General features: G+C 45.9%; 1 protein-coding gene across 18 annotated transcripts in view; it reads left to right on the top strand.

Annotated features, from left to right (window-relative positions):
* Positions 1-19,058, top strand: part of LOC137335801 (ankyrin-1-like) — a 233,740-nt gene that overhangs the window by 66,080 nt on the left and 148,602 nt on the right. The window contains exon 2 of one of the 18 annotated variants that reach the window (XM_068001227.1): positions 18,155-18,375. The exons of the other annotated variants lie outside the window; for them this stretch is intronic. Within the exon in view, the coding sequence (XP_067857328.1) occupies positions 18,298-18,375 (78 nt within the window). The 5' untranslated portion in view covers positions 18,155-18,297. The remainder of the gene's footprint in view (positions 1-18,154; positions 18,376-19,058) is intronic. 18 annotated transcript variants of the gene reach the window in all.

Below are 19,058 nucleotides of genomic sequence, written 5' to 3'. Positions count from 1 at the left end.
GTCCGGATAGGATGCGTCCCAGGTTGCTGAAGGAAGTTAGGGTGGAAATCGCGGAGGCTCTAGCCACAATCTTCCAATCCTCCTCGGATATGGGAGTGATGCCAGAGAACAGGAGGGTTACAAATTTTATGCCCCTGTTCAAAAAATAGGAGCGGGATAAACCCGGTAACTACAGGCCGATCAGCCTAACGTCGGTGGTGGGAATAGACAATAATCTGGGACTAAATTAATTGTCACTTGGAAAAACATGGGTTAATAAATGATAGCCATCATGGATCTGTTAAAGGCAAATCATGTCTGACAAACTTGATTGAGTTCTTTGATGAAGTCACGGAGAAAGTTGATGAGAGTAGTCGGGTTGATGCAGTGTTCATGGACTTTCAAAAGGCGTTTGAAAAAGTACCACATAATAGACTAGTTAGCAAAATTGAAAGTCATGGGATTAAAGGGGCAGTGGCTGCATAAATACATAATTAGCTCAGGGACAGAAAGCAGAGAGTGGTGGTGAAAGGTTGTTTTTCAGACTGGAGGGAAGTATCCAGTGATGTTCCCCAAGAGTTGGTGTTGAGACCACTGCTCTTTTTGATATTTATTAATGACCTGGTCTTGGGTGTACAGGGTATAATTTCAAAGTTTGTGGATGACGCGAGACTCAGAAATGTAGTAAACAGTGAGGAAGATAATAGCAGACTTCAGGGGGACATAGACAGACTGGTGAAAGGGGCAGACACATGGCAGATGCAGTTTAACACAGAGAAATGTGAAGTAATGCATTTTGGAAGGAGGAATGAGGAGAGGCAATATCAACTAAATGCTGCAATTTTAAAGTGGGTGCAGGAACAGAGAGATCTGTGGGTTTATGTACACAAATCTTTGAAGGTGGCAGGACAAGTTGACAGGCGATTATAAAAGCATACGGGATCCTTGGTTTTATAAATGGAGGCATCGAAAAGCAAGGAAATTCTACGAAACCTTTATAAATCACAGGTTAGGCCTCAACTGCAGTATTGTGTCCAATTCTGGGCACCACACTTTAGGAAGGATGTCAAGGCCTGGGAGAGGGTACAGAGAAGATTTACTAGAATGGTTCCAGGGATGAGGGACTTCCATGATGTGGAGAGACTGGAGAAGCTGGGATTGTTCTCCTTGGAGCAGAGAAGGTTAAGGGGAGATTTAATAGAGGTGTTCAAAATCATGAGGGATTTTAATAGAGTAAAAAGGGAGAAACTGTTTCTACTGGCAGGAGGGTCGGTAACCAGAGGACACAGATTTAAGATAATTGGCTAAAAGAACCAGAGGGGAGATGAGGAGAATTTTTTTATACAGCGAGTTATTACGATCTGGAATTCGCTGCCTGAAAGGGCGGTAGAAGCAGATTCAACAATAACTTTCAAAAGGGAATTGGATAAGTCCTTGAAAGGGAAAAATTTGCAGGAGTTATGGGGAAATGGCAGGGGAGTGGGTCTAATTGGATAGCTCTTTCAAAGAGTCGGCACAGGCATGATGGGCTGAATGGCCTCCTTCTGAGCTGCATCATTCTCAGATTCTATGAAACCTCCGCCCAAAGAATCATTGGTGGATGTGGATGGTTTATGGAGATGACTGGTGTATGTCGATGGTCGATGAGAATGACCATATATTATTGGGATATGGAAATGACTGGTGGACATTGATAGTATATGGGAATAATTGTCAATGATATGTGGGACTGATCGGCACATGGGAACAAATGGTGTATGTTGATTCAATATGGGAATGACTGTATATCGATGGTATATGGAAATGATTGGTGTCAGTTGATAGTATATGGGAATGACTGTATCCTCGTGGTGTGGGAATGATTGACGCTTGGTATGTTGGAATGCCCCCCAGACTGTCACTGACCTTTGTGAAACCCAGTGAAAACTTTTCTGTTTCATGTTGTAACCCAAATTTAGTTGTTTCAAATAATGCAACATTATTGCTCATACCAGCTGATCAATATTTTGAAAGAACAAAAGGCTCATTGAACTGGAAATGAATGCCCTTGATCCAGACAGGCTTGGCTGGATTTCACATTACAATGTTATGATGTATCTGAGGACCAAGACACTTATATTAAGTACTCAAGAGAAGACATACAGGATCCCTCATCATCACACTCCCTGTTACACATTGATCTTTGTTCTTATCGTCCAATATCCCCCTCATCTCTGCTAGAACATACTACCGCCCATATAGCAACATTATGTGATACACCACAGCACTCACTGATATACCACAGCACTCACTGATATACCACAGCACTCACTGATATACCATAGCCCTCACTGATATACTACAACCCTCACTGATATGCCACATCCCTCACTGATATTGCACAATCTTCACTGATATACCACAGCCCTCACTGATATAGCACAATCCTCACTGATATACCACAACACTCACTGATATACCACAACCCTCACTGATATACCACAGCACTCACTGATATACCACAGCCCTCACTGATATAGCACAATCCTCACTGATATACCACAACACTCACTGATATACCACAACCCTCACTGATATACCACAACTCTCACTGATATACCACACCCCTCAGTGATATACCACAGCTCTCAGTGATATACCCCAGCCCTCAATACAACATTGTATAACACCACAGCCTTTACTAACACCGCATCGTTCCACAGCCCTCACTGATATCCCACAGTTCTTATTGATATGCCACAGTCCTCACTGATATACCACGGACTCACCGATATACCACAGCCCTCACTGACACATCACAGCTCACTGATATACCACAACCCTCACTGACACACCACAGCCCTCACTGATATACCACAGCCCTCACTGATATACCACAGCCCTCACTGATATACCACAGCACTCACTGACACACCACAGCTCTCACTGATATACCACAGCCCTCACTGATATTGCACAATCTTCACTGATATACCACAGCCCTCACTGATATTGCACAATCTTCACTGATATACCACAGCCCTCACTGATATACCACAATCTTCACTAATATACCACAGCCCTCACTGATATAGCACAGCCCTCACTGATATACCGCAACCCTCACTGATATACCACAACCCTCACTGATATACCACAGCCCACACTGATATACCACAGCCCTCACTGATATACCACAATGCTCACTGATATACCACAGCCCTCACTGATATACCACAATCTTCACTGATATAACACAGCCCTCACTGATATACCACAATGCTCACTGATATAACACAGCTCTCACTGATATACCACAACCCTCAGTGATATACCACAACCCTCAGTGATATACCACAGCTCTCAGTGATATACCCCAGCCCTCAATACAACATTGTATAACACCACAGCCTTTACTAACACCGCATCATTCCACAGCCCTCACTGATATACCACAGTTATTACTGATATACCACAGTCCTCACCGATATAGCACGGACTCACCGATATACCACAACCCTCACTGATACATCACAGCCCTCACCGATATACCACAGCCCTTACCAATATACCACAGCCCTCACTGATACATCACAGTCCTCACTGATATACCACAACGCTCACTGATTTTGCACAACCCTCAATGATATACCACAGCACTCACTGATATACCACAGCCCTCACTGATATACCACAGCCCTCACTGATATACCACAGCCCTCACTGATATACCACAGCACTCACTGATATACCACAACCCTCACTGATATACCACAACCCTCACTGATATTCCACAACCCTCACTGATATACCACACCCCTCAGTGATATACCACAGCTCTCAGTGATATACCCCAGCCCTCAATACAACATTGTATAACACCACAGCCTTTACTAACACCGCATCGTTCCACAGCCCTCACTGATATCCTACAGTTCTTACTGATATACCACAGCCCTCACTGATATACCACAGCCCTCACTGATATACCACAGCCCTCACTGATATACCACAGCCCTCACTGATATACCACAGCACTCACTGATATACCACAACCCTCACTGATATACCACAACGCTCACTGATTTCCCACAACCCTCACTGATATACTACAACCCTCAGTGATATACCACAACCCTCAGTGATATACCACAGCTCTCAGTGATATACCACAGCCCTCACTGATATACCGTAGCTCTCACTGATATACCACGGCCCTCACTGATATACCACAGCCCTCACTGATATAGCACAGCCCTCACTGATATAGCACAGCCCTCACTGATATAGCACAGCCCTCACTGATATACCACAGCCCTCACTGATATACCACGGCCCTCACTGATATACCACAGCCCTCACTGATATAGCACAGCCCTCACTGATATAGCACAGCCCTCACTGATATAGCACAGCCCTCACTGATATACCACAGCCCTCACTGATATACCACCGCCCTCACTGATACACCGTAGCTCTCACTGATATACCACAGCCCTCACTGATATACCGTAGCTCTCACTGATATACCACAGCCCTCACTGATATACCGTAGCCCTCACTGATATACCGTAGCCCTCACTGATATACCGTAGCTCTCACTGATATACCGTAGCTCTCACTGATATACCGTAGCCCTCACTGATATACCGTAGCTCTCACTGATATACCGTAGCCCTCACTGATATACCGTAGCCCTCACTGATATACCGTAGCCCTCACTGATATACCGTAGCCCTCACTGATATACCACAACCCTCACTGATATACCGTAGCCCTCACTGATATACCGTAGCCCTCACTGATATACCGTAGCCCTCACTGATATACCGTAGCTCTCACTGATATACCGTAGCCCTCACTGATATACCACAACCCTCACTGATATACCACAGCCCTCACTGATATACCACAGCCCTCACTGATATACCGTAGCCCTCACTGATATACCACAGCCCTCACTGATATACCGTAGCTCTCACTGATATACCACAACCTTCACTGATATACCGTAGCTCTCACTGATATACCACAGCCCTCACTGATATACCGTAGCTCTCACTGATATACCACAGCCCTCACTGATATACCGTAGCTCTCACTGATATACCACAGCCCTCACTGATATACCGTAGCTCTCACTGATATACCACAGCCCTCACTGATATACCGTAGCCCTCACTGATATACCGTAGCCCTCACTGATATACCGTAGCCCTCACTGATATACCGTAGCTCTCACTGATATACCACAACCTTCACTGATATACCGTAGCCCTCACTGATATACCGTAGCCCTCACTGATATACCGTAGCTCTCACTGATATACCACAACCTTCACTGATATACCGTAGCTCTCACTGATATACCGTAGCTCTCACTGATATACCGTAGCTCTCACTGATATACCGTAGCTCTCACTGATATACCACAACCTTCACTGATATACCGTAGCTCTCACTGATATACCACAGCCCTCACTGATATACCGTAGCTCTCACTGATATACCACAGCCCTCACTGATATACCGTAGCTCTCACTGATATACCGTAGCTCTCACTGATATACCACAGCCCTCACCGATATACCGTAGCTCTCACTGATATACCACAGCCCTCACTGATATACCGTAGCTCTCACTGATATACCACAGCCCTCACTGATATACCGTAGCTCTCACTGATATACCACAACCTTCACTGATATACCGTAGCTCTCACTGATATACCGTAGCTCTCACTGATATACCGTAGCTCTCACTGATATACCACAACCTTCACTGATATACCGTAGCCCTCACTGATATACCGTAGCTCTCACTGATATACCGTAGCCCTCACTGATATACCGTAGCCCTCACTGATATACCGTAGCCCTCACTGATATACCGTAGCTCTCACTGATATACCACAACCTTCACTGATATACCGTAGCCCTCACTGATATACCGTAGCTCTCACTGATATACCGTAGCCCTCACTGATATACCGTAGCTCTCACTGATATACCGTAGCTCTCACTGATATACCACAACCCTCACTGATATACCGTAGCCCTCACTGATATACCGTAGCCCTCACTGATATACCGTAGCCCTCACTGATATACCGTAGCTCTCACTGATATACCGTAGCTCTCACTGATATACCGAAGCTCTCACTGATATACCGTAGCCCTCACTGATATACCGTAGCCCTCACTGATATACCGTAGCTCTCACTGATATACCGTAGCCCTCACTGATATACCGTAGCTCTCACTGATATACCGTAGCCCTCACTGATATACCGTAGCTCTCACTGCTATACCGTAGCTCTCACTGATATACCACAATCTTCACTGATATACCGTAGCTCTCACTGATATACCGTAGCTCTCACTGATATACCGTAGCTCTCACTGATATACCGTAGCCCTCACTGATATACCGTAGCTCTCACTGATATACCACAACCTTCACTGATATACCGTAGCTCTCACTGATATACCACAACCCTCACTGATATACCGTAGCTCTCACTGATATACCGTAGCTCTCACTGATATACCGTAGCTCTCACTGATATACCGTAGCCCTCACTGATATACCGTAGCCCTCACTGATATACCGTAGCCCTCACTGATATACCGTAGCTCTCACTGATATACCGTAGCTCTCACTGATATACTGTAGCTCTCACTGATATACCGTAGCTCTCACTGATATACCACAACCTTCACTGATATACCGTAGCTCTCACTGATATACCACAGCCCTCACTGATATACCGTAGCCCTCACTGATATACCGTAGCCCTCACTGATATACCGTAGCCCTCACTGATATACCGTAGCCCTCACTGATACACCATAACACTCTCTGTACCACTGCAGCATTTAACGCTCTTCACTGTAACACTGTAGTGATTCCTCGTCCTCACTGTCACACTGATAAACCAAAGCCCTCGTTACAATGCTCTGATATACTGCAGCCCTTACTGTAATGCTCTGCAACATTCTCTGCTCCCTGTCCAACATGCTGATGTACCAGGCATTGAGTGTGATCATGTCTCTGACATGGACCGTGTAAAGCACTCGCTCGTGATCGCACTCTGTGTTGTATCTCGTGCATTGTGATCGCCTGAATTGAGGTACCTTTAAGGTTCGTTCGTTCGAACGCCATTGCACTGTTTTTATATGATAGCTTACTCTGTCGGGCTGAGCATGCTTTGCTTCTCCTGCAGCGTTTAGCAGTGTGAGCAGTCCCCTGGGACAGTTAAAAATCAAATCACAAAAAGCAATCACATTACATGGGGAGAGGGAGAGAGTTCGAGCTGGAAGATGAGCATTTGAAGCATCAGGACAAGATTTGAGACTTAAATCTTGACAAATGTAATCAGTGGCCTGGTTTAGTGCTGTTCAATAGATACATGATGTTGATCACCATTCGATCTCACTGCAGTAACTGGAGAAGGCTGGAACAGTTGCTTGACACTGATGATTGTGACAATCATTGGGTGTTCCCATTGAACAGGGCTCTTCATTCAATTAAACATCATCTCAAGGGTCTGTTGACACGGTGGGTAATCGAGGAATGATTGGACTGAGTCTAGGGAAGCAGCTTCTGAACTATGTCTGGCAGCCTTGGGACTGGGAGATTAATTTTGGATCTCAGAATACTCCCGGGTTCTCGGATTCTCTTATCAAATGGGAATATCAAAAACTTTGTGAAACCAGGTGCAATGTATTCCCACGTGTACACACGAGTGAGAGATTGTGACTTATCTGGCAATTCTCACTATCGATCGGTGGGACCCGGTTATGATGGATAATGGGGGATTTTAACTATCATATTAACTGGACAAATCAAATTGGGCTGGGCAGCCTTGAGGAAGAGTTTATTGAGTGTATTAGGGATGGATTTCTTTAGCAGTATGTAACTGATCCTACAAGGGGGCAAGCAAACTTGGACCTGGTCCTGTGTAATGAGCCAGGATTAATTAATCATGTCCTAGTTAAGGATCCCCTTGGAATGAGTGACCATAACAATTAAGGATAGTATCCGACTAAAAACAAGGACATATAAGGTAGCCAAACTTAGTGGGAGGATAGAAGATTGGGAAGTCTTCAAAAGACAGCAAAAAGTAACGAAAGGATTGATTAAGAAAGGGAAGATAGATTATGAAAATAAATTAGCAAAAAATATAAAAACAGATAGCAAGAGTTTCTACAGTTATATAAAAAGAAAAAGGGTGGCTAAGGCAAACATAGGTCCCTTAGAGGATGAGACCGGGAAATTAATGGTGGGAAACATGGAGATGGCAAAAATGCTGAACAAATATTTTGTTTCAGTCTTTCCGGTAGAGGACACTAAGAATATCCCAACACTGGACAAACAGGGGACTCTCGGGGGGGAGGAGCTAAATACGATTAAAATCACTAAGGAATTGGTACTCAGTAAATTAATGGGACTCAAGGCGGATAAATCCCCTGGACCTGATGGCTTACATCCCAGGGTCTTGAGGGAAGTGGCAGTAGGGATTGTGGATGCTTTGGTAATAATTTTCCAAAATTCTCTGGACTCGGCAAAGGTCCCGGCAGATTGGAAAACTGCTAATGTAACACCGTTATTTAAAAAGGGTAGTAGGCAGAAGGCTGGAAATTATAGACCAGTTAGCCTAACATCTGTGGTGGGTAAAATTTTGGAGTCTATTATTAAGGAGACAGTAGCGGAACATTTGGATAAACATAATTTAATAGGACAAAGTCAGCATGGCTTTACGAAGGGGAAGTCATGCCTGACAAATTTGCTTGAGTTCTTTGAGGATATAACGTACAGAGTGGATAAAGGGGAACCAGTGGATGTAGTGTATTTAGACTTCCAGAAGGCATTCGACAAGGTGCCACATAAAAGATTATTGCTCAAGATAAAGAATCACTGGATTGGGGGTAATATTCTGGCATGGGTGGAGGATTGGTTATCTAACAGGAAGCAGAGAGTTGGGATAAATGGTACATTCTCGGACTGGCAACCAGTAGCCAGTGGTGTTCCGCAGGGGTCGGTGCTGGGTCCCCAACTCTTTACAATCTATATTAACGATTTGGAGGAGGGGACCGAGTGTAACATATCAAAGTTTGCAGATGATACAAAGATGGGAGGGAAAGTAGAGAGTGAGGAGGACATAAAAAACCTACAAGGGGATATAGACAGGCTGGGTGAGTGGGCGGAGATTTGGCAGATGCAATACAATGTTGGAAAATGTGAGGTTATGCACTTTGGCAGGAAAAATCGGAGAGCAAGTTATTATCTCAATGGCGAGAAACTGGAAAGTACTGCAGTACAAAGGGATCTGGGGGTCCTAGTGCAAGAAAATCAAAAGGTTAGTATGCAGGTGCAGCAGGTGATCAAGAAGGCCAATGGAATGTTGGCTTTTATTGCTCGGGGGATAGAATATAAAAACAGGGAGGTATTGCTGCAGTTATATAAGGCATTGGTGAGACCGCACCTGGAATACTGCATACAGTTTTGGTGTCCATACTTAAGAAAAGACATACTTGCTCTCGAGGCAGTACAAAGAAGGTTCACTCGGTTAATCCCGGGGATGAGGGGGTGGACATATGAGGAGAGGTTGAGTAGATTGGGACTCTACTCATTGGAGTTCAGAAGAATGAGAGGCGATCTTATTGAAACATATAAGATTGTGAAGGGGCTTGATCGGGTGGATGCGGTAAGGATGTTCCCAAGGATGGGTGAAACTAGAACGAGGGGGCATAATCTTAGGATAAGGGGCTGCTCTTTCAAAACTGAGATGAGGAGAAACTTCTTCACTCAGAGGGTGGTAGGTCTGTGGAATTTGCTGCCCCAGGAAGCTGTGGAAGCTACATCATGAAATAAATTTAAAACAGAAATAGACAGTTTCCTAGAAGTAAAGGGAATTAGGGGTTACGGGGAGCGGGCAGGAAATTGGACATGATTTTAGATTTGAGGTTAGGACCAGATCAGCCATGATCTTATTGAATGGCGGAGCAGGCTCGAGGGGCCGATTGGCCTACTCCTGCTCCTATTTCTTATGTTCTTATGTTCTTATAATTTCACTGTACTTTCATTGTCAGTGCACTCAAATAAAAATTAACAGCATAATACGAGTAAAATGGTTATGGCGTTGCGCCTAGTCAGTTGATGAATATAATTTTTTTATACACACAAGCTGGCAATGGAGTTGGGAGACTTCAGAAACTTGCTCGATGGAGCCACTTAATGGACACAGCCTGCAACTACATCGTGACAGTTGACATAGCAAACTTGAATGAGAAATGTTGACACAACGCATGACCCAAAGTGATGACAACAGGAAGTATTGTTTGTGGGCAAGAAAGAAAGACTTGCATTTATGTAGCGCCTTTCATGACCTCAGGTCGTCGCAAAGCACTTTACAGCCAATGAAATACTTCTGAAGGGTAGTCACTGTTGTCATGCAGGAAACGGAGCAGCCAATTTGCACACAGCAAGCTCCCACAAACAGCAATGTGATAATGACCAGATAATCTGTTTCAATTATGTCAGTTGAGGGTTAAATATTGGCCAGGACGAGTGGGGAGAACTTCCCTGCTCTTCAAAATGGTGCCATGGGATCTTTTACGTCCAACCGAGAGGGCAGACTGGGCCTCGGTTTAATGTCTCTTCCAAATGACGGCACATCCGACAGTGCAGTCAATCCCTCAGCACCACACTGGGAGTGTCAGCCTCGATTTTATGCTCAAGTGAGACTTCGAACCCGCAACCTTCTGACTCAGAGGTGAAAGTGCTCCCGCTGAGCCACGGCTGAGACGATGAAGATTTTTTAATAAAGTACAGATGAATAGCGAAGAGTTAGATCTGAGTCGAAGCTCCATGCCCACTCTGTATTTTACAGTCAGGATCAGACATGATGCAAAGTGAGTGTGCAGCTGTTTATTGTTGCTGCATTGGGGAGTGGAGCTGGAAAGTGCTAACCAGCCACAATTTTATCTTATGCCTGAGGTGCTCTAAAGACCTGCTGTCATCCTTGGCACAGCTCGATAGATCACAATCATCAGACAAGCTGCAAGGCTGGTGTGAGCATATCAGAGGCACAAAAACCCAACAATAGAAAGCTTAGTCTTTTCAGTCAGAATGACGAACACGCAACGCCCTCGTCAGGCCCAGGGGAAAAGTCAGCATACCATCAGTGCCAGTTCCAGTGGGGAACTGCATCGGGCTGGGTGGTATTGCAGATCAGGAGATGGATGCCAGGTTGATTTTTTGGTCTGTGCCGAGTTCGTCGATCGCTGCCAGTGAGGCTTCCACTCCCCTGGGCTGTGGAAGGGAAATATCAGCCAGGATTCTTGCTCCTGGTCACAATCCAGTGAATCCTGCCTGTGGACAGATGCCCGGTGATAACAGGATCAGGCTTAGCTGTGATGCCTCCCGCCATAGAATAGCCTGATCCCACTTACAGTCTGGGCCCACAGATTAAAAATGACGATCTGTCCAAGGTGGTGAAGGACGACCAGTGTGATGAGTCAAACTGTGTTTGAAATTTTGCATTGCTTGTTTACGGCACTGTGGGAGAACCTTCACCACACGGACTGCAGCGGTTCAAGAAGAAAGCCCATCACCACCTTCTCAAGGGGCACCTGGGGATGGGCAATAAATGCTGGCCTCGCCAGAGATGTCCACATCCCAAGAGAATGAATAAAAAAGACTTTGTAGTGCAGTCTGAATGGTTGGGGGTGGCTGAATCTCTTTTCTTTATGTATGTATCAGAGAGAACACACAAACAAGAACAGCAGAGAAAGGGTTAACTCAATGGCGGGAAGTCCTGGACAGACTGTGTCACTATCTGAGTGAGGAGAGGATGACTGAAGAAGAGCTCTGCTCTTTGATACAATACATAAACAGGAACCCTCCAGTGACAACAAGTCCTGTTCAATAAAGCAGGAAAGTTGCTCGGTTAACAGCTTTTGGGTTATTGATTTTCAGTTCACCCTCCGGCCCAGTGCAACAGTCCACGTATTTGATGATTGTCGGTTCGACCAAGATTGTACTCTCTCTCTCCCTCACAGACCCTTCCTGCAATTATTTCATTGCCACTCACTGCCCAAACAAGAATATGGATTTTAAAAAACACAGAGAGATAGAAATAAACTATCTGAAGATGTTTAGTCTGCGGCAACTCTTTATGGTTGCATTGTTTTCATTTCAAACGCTCTCCTGTGACGACACGACTGCACCTCATCAAAGTACTCCTTCTTTAAATTGCATTTCTTGCTTGCCCCATGAGACTCCTCCCATCTTGCACTCTAATGCTGCTCTGTCGTCCACCTCTGGGGGTGCATCATAGGCTGACCAGTGTGTAATGAACTGGATCGCCCGGTGGTGAAGGATGGAATACGAGAGCCTGGTCTTCAGTTGCTTCCAAGCCTTTATTCACAGAGATCCCCATTACTCTGATAAATAGATACAAGAGTTCCCAATTGATACCCACCACCTGAATACAATTAATACTAATTGCTACAAATCACATGGATACAATTAACATGGTGGACACCATCCCATTTCTCTCCCGCCTATTTAGAAGGTGATCCCCTTGACTCAGCACCTCCCTCATGGCTGCCATTGAGATCAGGTACGATGTTTGTCTGCTGCAGTGTGGCATCATTCTGCTAATGAACTGCAGCACCCGAGCGACTCTGCTTTCTTTTTTCTGCAGTCTTCTCCCCACCGCCCCTTCAGGTGCTGATTCATACTGGGAGTGCAGAGATCTTGGAGGGTTGTCGGGCTGGAGGAGGTTACAGAGATTGGGATGAGCGAGGCACTGGAGGGATTTGAAAACAAGGATGAGAATTTTAAGATCGAGGTGTTGCCGGATCGGGAGCCAATGTAGGTCAGCGAGCACAGGGGGTGATGGGAGAACGGGACTTGGTGCGAGTTAGGATACGGGGCAGCAGAGTTTTGGATGAGCTGAAGTTTACAGAGGGTGGAAGATGGGAGGCCGGCCAGGAGAGCATTGGCTTTGGATCAGGAGCAAGAACCCTGACTCCTGGCCAAGGCACATGGAAGCCCCAGCTACTGTCCAAGCTGAGATCAGTAGTTCAGCACAGATCAAGGTTGGAACCTGGGGAACCCCATGGTCTGAGTGGCCCAGGACCAATCATGACAGTGTCTTTATCTTTTGAGCAAGTCCAGAAGGCATGGCAGACTTGGCTTCCAAAAGATTGTACTCAGGGCACGGGGTAAGTGGGATAAAAATTGGACCTCATTGCGCCTGATTTCCAGGCTGAAGACGGAGACAAAAAGGACCAATTTCACGCAGTTATTTACCACACCCGAAATGCATTCGACCCCATATTGGTTCGGGCGATTCTTCAGGCTTCCCCGCGGACGCCTAAGGCAGGCGTAAGGCCTCTTGCATATGCCGTTGATGGGCCCAACGTCAATTTTGGGAACCCTTCCTGAAATTAGGCTGCCCTCAGCGGAACAGGTGCCGGGTCTGGTCCGATTAGGAGTTTCCTGCCGTGAATGCGAAACGCAAAAGCAGCCGCCAACGAGAAAGAAAAGTACGTTTCTTTGAAAGAAGACTTTTAAAGCCAGAGTGCTGCTCCCGACTCCACAGCACTGTTGAGGGCCGCTGCGGCCGCGATCTCCCCCCTCCTGTTCTCCTTCCTCCCCAAACCCCACCTCCCCCCTTCCAGGATTTACCTGAGGGCCGCTGCCGGCGAGATAGGCAGCACAAACTGGTTTGTGGAAAGGCGGCGAGCTGCCAAAGGCCCAATTTCGGGTGAGCCTGGGGCCTCCCAGTTCAGGTGCGCGCTGCATCGTCCCCGTCAGTTATGGGCCTAAAAAAAGGGCCACAATGAATTCTCCCCCCACCCCCCCCCCCCGCCCCCTGACTGTGTTCTTTTTTTAACAGTGATTTTTCCATCAGGCATCAGTGAAATGATTCAATCACATTGAGTCATGACACTTATTAAGGAAACATTATTGTTCGACGTTTTGCCAGAAACTGTGCTTCTAAACCACTTAGTAATTCCAGATGACACCAATATTAATTGCAGTTGAGAACTGTCAGGCACGCTGTTAATCCCAAATCCTCCACAAATGAAGACCGAGGGCTCTTGGGGTAACTAAGGGCGGTCAACACATTTCATCCACTGCTTACTTGTACAGCCGCCAGTTCAGAGCTGTGTTCGAACGCACTGATAGTTATTTATTTGACTCCCCATATCTTCAATCCAGTTTTGTGCTGGGCTGCTCACCAGAATTTGGAAATCGGGGAAAGATAATCATCTTTCATTGACAGCATGTTCATCAGAATTTAGATTTAAAGCAATTATTTCAATAACTTCTATTTGTACAGCACCTTACATACAGTGAAACACCATCCCAGGTGGGTTACAGAGCCGAGCAGGAGTAAAGGAGACGACAGAAAGCTCTGTTTAAGAGGTAGGTTTTAAGGAGATGGATCCCAGCAAAGCTGAAACATTTCGGGAGGAAGGAGTTGGGTGGGGTGGCGGGGGGGGCGCAAGATGGCTGAAAGCCCTGCCACTGATGGTAGATTAAGAGGGAACCTGGACTGCACCAGGATCTGAAGAGCAGAGGGTGGAAGCAGGGGACCGAGGGCTGGAGCAAGTTACAGAGGGCGGGTGCAGTGAAGCTGTGGAGCGACTCGAGGTCATAAAGCCAATGGAGATCATCGAGTACAGGTCCACAGAGACAGGTGTGCAGGATTGGATGAGAGTGGAGAGTTCTGGATGAGTTAAGAGTGTATGCTCCCTCGTTACCAGTGGAGATAAGGGCTGGTCTTTTTAAGGACTGTACAGATCCCAGAAAATTTCCAATCAGCAGAAATAACTCCCTGCCCCCTCAAGAAAAGAACCACCTGAGGCTGATATATGGCCATGCAACGAACACTGGAGTCATTTTACAAATTTGTGCTCCCAGTGCGGAGTTTTGCCTCCTGGGAGCGTGTATTGAGAATTCAAGTGTGAGTTTCCCACAATATCCCATCCATCGTGGAAGGCATACAACTCAATTCCTCATCAGGAAAAGTTCAGTGCAATTTCAAAACATGACCACTCTCTTGTCACAATATACATTGCCACTTTGCTCCAGTAGACACACAATGGTTGCCTTTAATGCCGCTGGTTACACTGCACGTTCCAGATCAAGTCTTCTCTGAAGGGTTGGCTCTCTTTCAGTTTCCTGTGTCTGCTCCTTGAAACATCTCCCATCAAAGCTTGTGATGGGAGATCAGTCTGTGTACACTTACACCAATCACTAATTTCTGTTTTCTCACAACACTGTACGTTTCCAGCAAGGATAATTGTACGGCAATTAGGAGCAGGAACCCGACCTGATTCCCTTCCCTTCCCTAACCTGAATCTCATTTGAATGCTGGAAGAGCATTTAATTCAGCACAGACCGGCAATCCAACCTGAGACTTTCCTGGTCTGCGTGGCACAGCTGTTCACTGCCTTAACCAGTCGATCCATCAGGGAATCACGGCACCAAGTTTCGTTATTTAAGCTAACCTTCCAGTGAGAACATTTCGAGAACTTTGGTCGTCGGCAGGAGCTGTGGACCAAACAACACTGATCGACAACTTGGTCCACTTCAAGCTATTTTCTCGCTGAGAAAGGGAGAGACAGGTTTATTGAGGAGCAGGTAGGTGCTTGGTACCAGCAGAGAAATCAGACACACCTCACTCAACATCTGAATATTTCTAAACTTAGCCAAGTAATGCAGCCAGGAAAGTCTCGAATGGCATGAATTTCTTTTGCCACCTCTATAAAGTTGGGACTGGTAGAAGTGGCAGCTCACCTGAGGAAACATTAGCGGTTCTTCTACAATCTCCGTCAGGTTAGATGGTAAATTTTGGTCTGAATACGGAGGAATATCAGACTTTTGGGAAAGGTCCAACCTCATATGTCCTGTATTGATTAAGGTGGGATGTATGTGGTTAGACCTATCCCAGAGGTCATGTATTCTTACATGCCAAGACCTTAATGTGCCATCTGACTCCATCCAGGATCTCCACCATTCTACTACACACAAGTCAAAGTGTTTGCAGAATGAAAAGGACTAGAACACTCATTAAAGGAGCACCGTCTTCATGGAAAATCGTTAGGAAATCCTCTATTGCTTGATCCCCATTTGGACTACGTGTCGAAGTCATGTCATTTGCAGGTAATATCGTCTTAGCAGAAAAGATTCCCGAGAGTCCTGGCTTTTTTTTCCTCTCCAGCCAGAAATGAAGTTTATCTCGAACTTTCTCATGAAGACAATGCCCCTTTAATCATGTAACATGAAGATTCAACAATTGATTTCTCTGGGGTTGAATCAGCTTCCAAGTCTCCATTGGGATTTTGACACCACAATAAATGAACTGAATTTGCACATCGTACGGCCAGTAGATATTTTCCCCACTGAATCTCAACTGAAAGGCACAAGTTACGAACGGAACAACATTTCTGATTAATATTGGAATGATGTGACACTGAAAATGCTCGAGTTTGGAGTTACACAAAAATATGGGAAAGCAGGGACCAAGAAAAGGGCCATTTGGCCCCTTCAGCAGACAATTTACATTCTGTCACATTGTGCACTTTGCCGCCTGCAGGAAAGTTCGACAGCAACAATCCCTGAACCCCCAAAGGGAATGTTTATCCACCTTCACATCACCAATGTCTAACTCTGCAATCCAAAGGCATCAGATTGTCCATCTCCTCAGAGGACTAAATACTTTGGAGAAAGTCTCTCAGAGTGCAGTGGCGTGGGTCGCACTGTGAGTCAGGAGATTGTGAGTTCAAGCCCCTCTCCAGAGTCCCGGCGATTGGAGGCTGGAGCTCCAGCTCGAAAATGAGATCCTCAAGTCTGGTGGGTGTGGGTGGCCCCCCCATCATCGTATGGGTTGTGAGAGCCCAGAAAACCCTCCCGCAGCGTGGCTCTAACCACCCTATTGGCTGGTATAAAGATGGTTACGGCCATGGAGGGAGCGTTTCATGTCACGGCCTGTCTGACTGTTAATCATTCCACTACTTCAAACTATTCTCCAAGGGAAGAGTGTGAAGATACAAAACAACAACCATGTGAGACATTCGGCCAAGTTTGTATTGAGTACTTGTTGATTCAGTGATTTGATGCCATTGCCAATCATGTCTGCCACTGCAGTTTATTCTTGTTGAAACATGCCTGTTTCAGCAGCTGTTTCTGCCACTCCACACACTTTCCCAGACAGCTGACAGGGCGTTTTGAGGGACTGTCCCAGGACCTGCGCCTGACTGAAGGTGTCAGCCATGGCTCAGTGGGGAGCACTCTCGCCTCTGACTCAGAAGGTTGTGGGTTTAAGTCTCACTCCAGAGACTTGAGCACATAATCCAGGCTGACACTTCAGTGCACTGAGGGGAGTGCTGCACTGTTGGAGGTGCCGTTTTTCAGATGAGAAGTTAAACCAAGGCCCCGTCTGCCCTTTCAGGTGGACATAGAAGATTCCATGGCACTATTTTGAGGAAGAGCAAGGGCGTTCTTGCCAGTACCAAGAAACAAAACAGATTATCTGGTCATTATCACATTGCTATTCGTGGGAGCTTGCTGTGTGCAAATTGGCTGCTGTGTTTACTGCATTGAAATAGTGACGACATATCAAAAATATTTCATTGGCTGTAAAGCACTTTAGGATGTCCAAAGGTAGTGAAAGGCTCTATATAAATGCAAGTTCTTCATCTTCTTGACCTGGTGTTGCCTATTGCTCCTTAAGTTATTGCCAATAATTGGCACACGGAGAGTGGTCACATGAGACACAAAAAACATTGCTGCTGAGAATCATTGCAGCCATAAATTCCTGCTGTGAGGAAGATCACCTGCTCGATGAAAAACAACCTTTTCAATAACGTGTTTAAACCTTCCGGCTCGACAACTCCCAAGGGCTCTCTGTTCCTCCGACTCTGGTCTTTTGTGTTTCCCGCCCTTCACCCCACCATTGGCGGCACCTGCCTTCAGCCGTCTATGGTGCACACTCTGGAATTCCCTCCCTACAACCAGCTGCCTCTTTACCTTCTATCCGACCCTCCTTGAAACCCACCTCTTTGACCGATCTTTTCGTCAATCCTCCTAATATCTCTTTCTTGGGCTTGGCACCCATTTTGTCCAATTACACCTCTGTGAAGCATCTTGGGATGTTTTTTCTACATTAAAGGTGCTCTCCAAATGCAAGCCGTTGTGAAGACGGAACTTTTAAGCAGTGACGTCACCACACGGAAGCTTCTCGGTGATGATGGCATTTTTTAAACTCAGTAGAAAAGATGCAGTTGAAAGAATGGTGCAAAACTATCAGCCGCCATGCTGCAAGTCACTGAGTGGACAAAAGGGACGGTGAGAGGCATCGGCACCGGCATTGAGGGGCATCCATTTTGTCAGGTACGTTCACATTATAAAAGGACATAAATGGTTCACATTATATAAAGGACTTTAAGGTAATTCCCAAAAGAACCAGAGGCGAGATGAGGAGAAATCTTTTTACGCAGCGAGTTGTGATGACCTGGAATGCACTGCCTGAAAGGGCGGTGGAAGCAGATTCAATAGTAACTTTCAAAAGGGAATTGGATAAATACTTGAAGGGGAAAAATTTGCAGGGCTGTGGGGAAAGAGCGGGGGTAGTGGGACTAATTGGATCGCTCTTTCAAAGGGCCGGCACAGGCACGATGGGCCGAATGGCCGCCTCCTATGCTGTATCATTCTATGATTCTGTGAAATCATGCTATCGTATCTCCAGCTGACACGTGACCCATGTTTTGCTGCTTGACGTCACAAAATTCAGGAATGTGCAGTGAAGAGCAATGGGAAGAAAATTTACAAAATTGATTAGCTGCATCGGCAGAATTAATAAACAGAAACTGCTGTCAGCATCTGCAGAGTAAAAAGACAGGTGATGGCGTTTTAGAGCTGTACCCATCTTTGGTAGAGGCAGGGTGAACACACAAATAGCACAAAAAAAAGAAAGAATTTGATTTTAAATGGCACTCATCACATCCGTCAGATGCACCACAGCACTTCACAGCCAGTTGTGAAGTCACTATTGTTGGACAGGCAAATGAGGCAGC

The sequence above is a fragment of the Heptranchias perlo genome, chromosome 20 (genome assembly GCF_035084215.1).
Source record: "Heptranchias perlo isolate sHepPer1 chromosome 20, sHepPer1.hap1, whole genome shotgun sequence".
NCBI lineage: Eukaryota > Metazoa > Chordata > Chondrichthyes > Hexanchiformes > Hexanchidae > Heptranchias > Heptranchias perlo.
The sequence above is the reverse complement of the archived record's forward strand: the minus strand, read 5'-3'. Positions and strand labels throughout refer to the sequence as shown.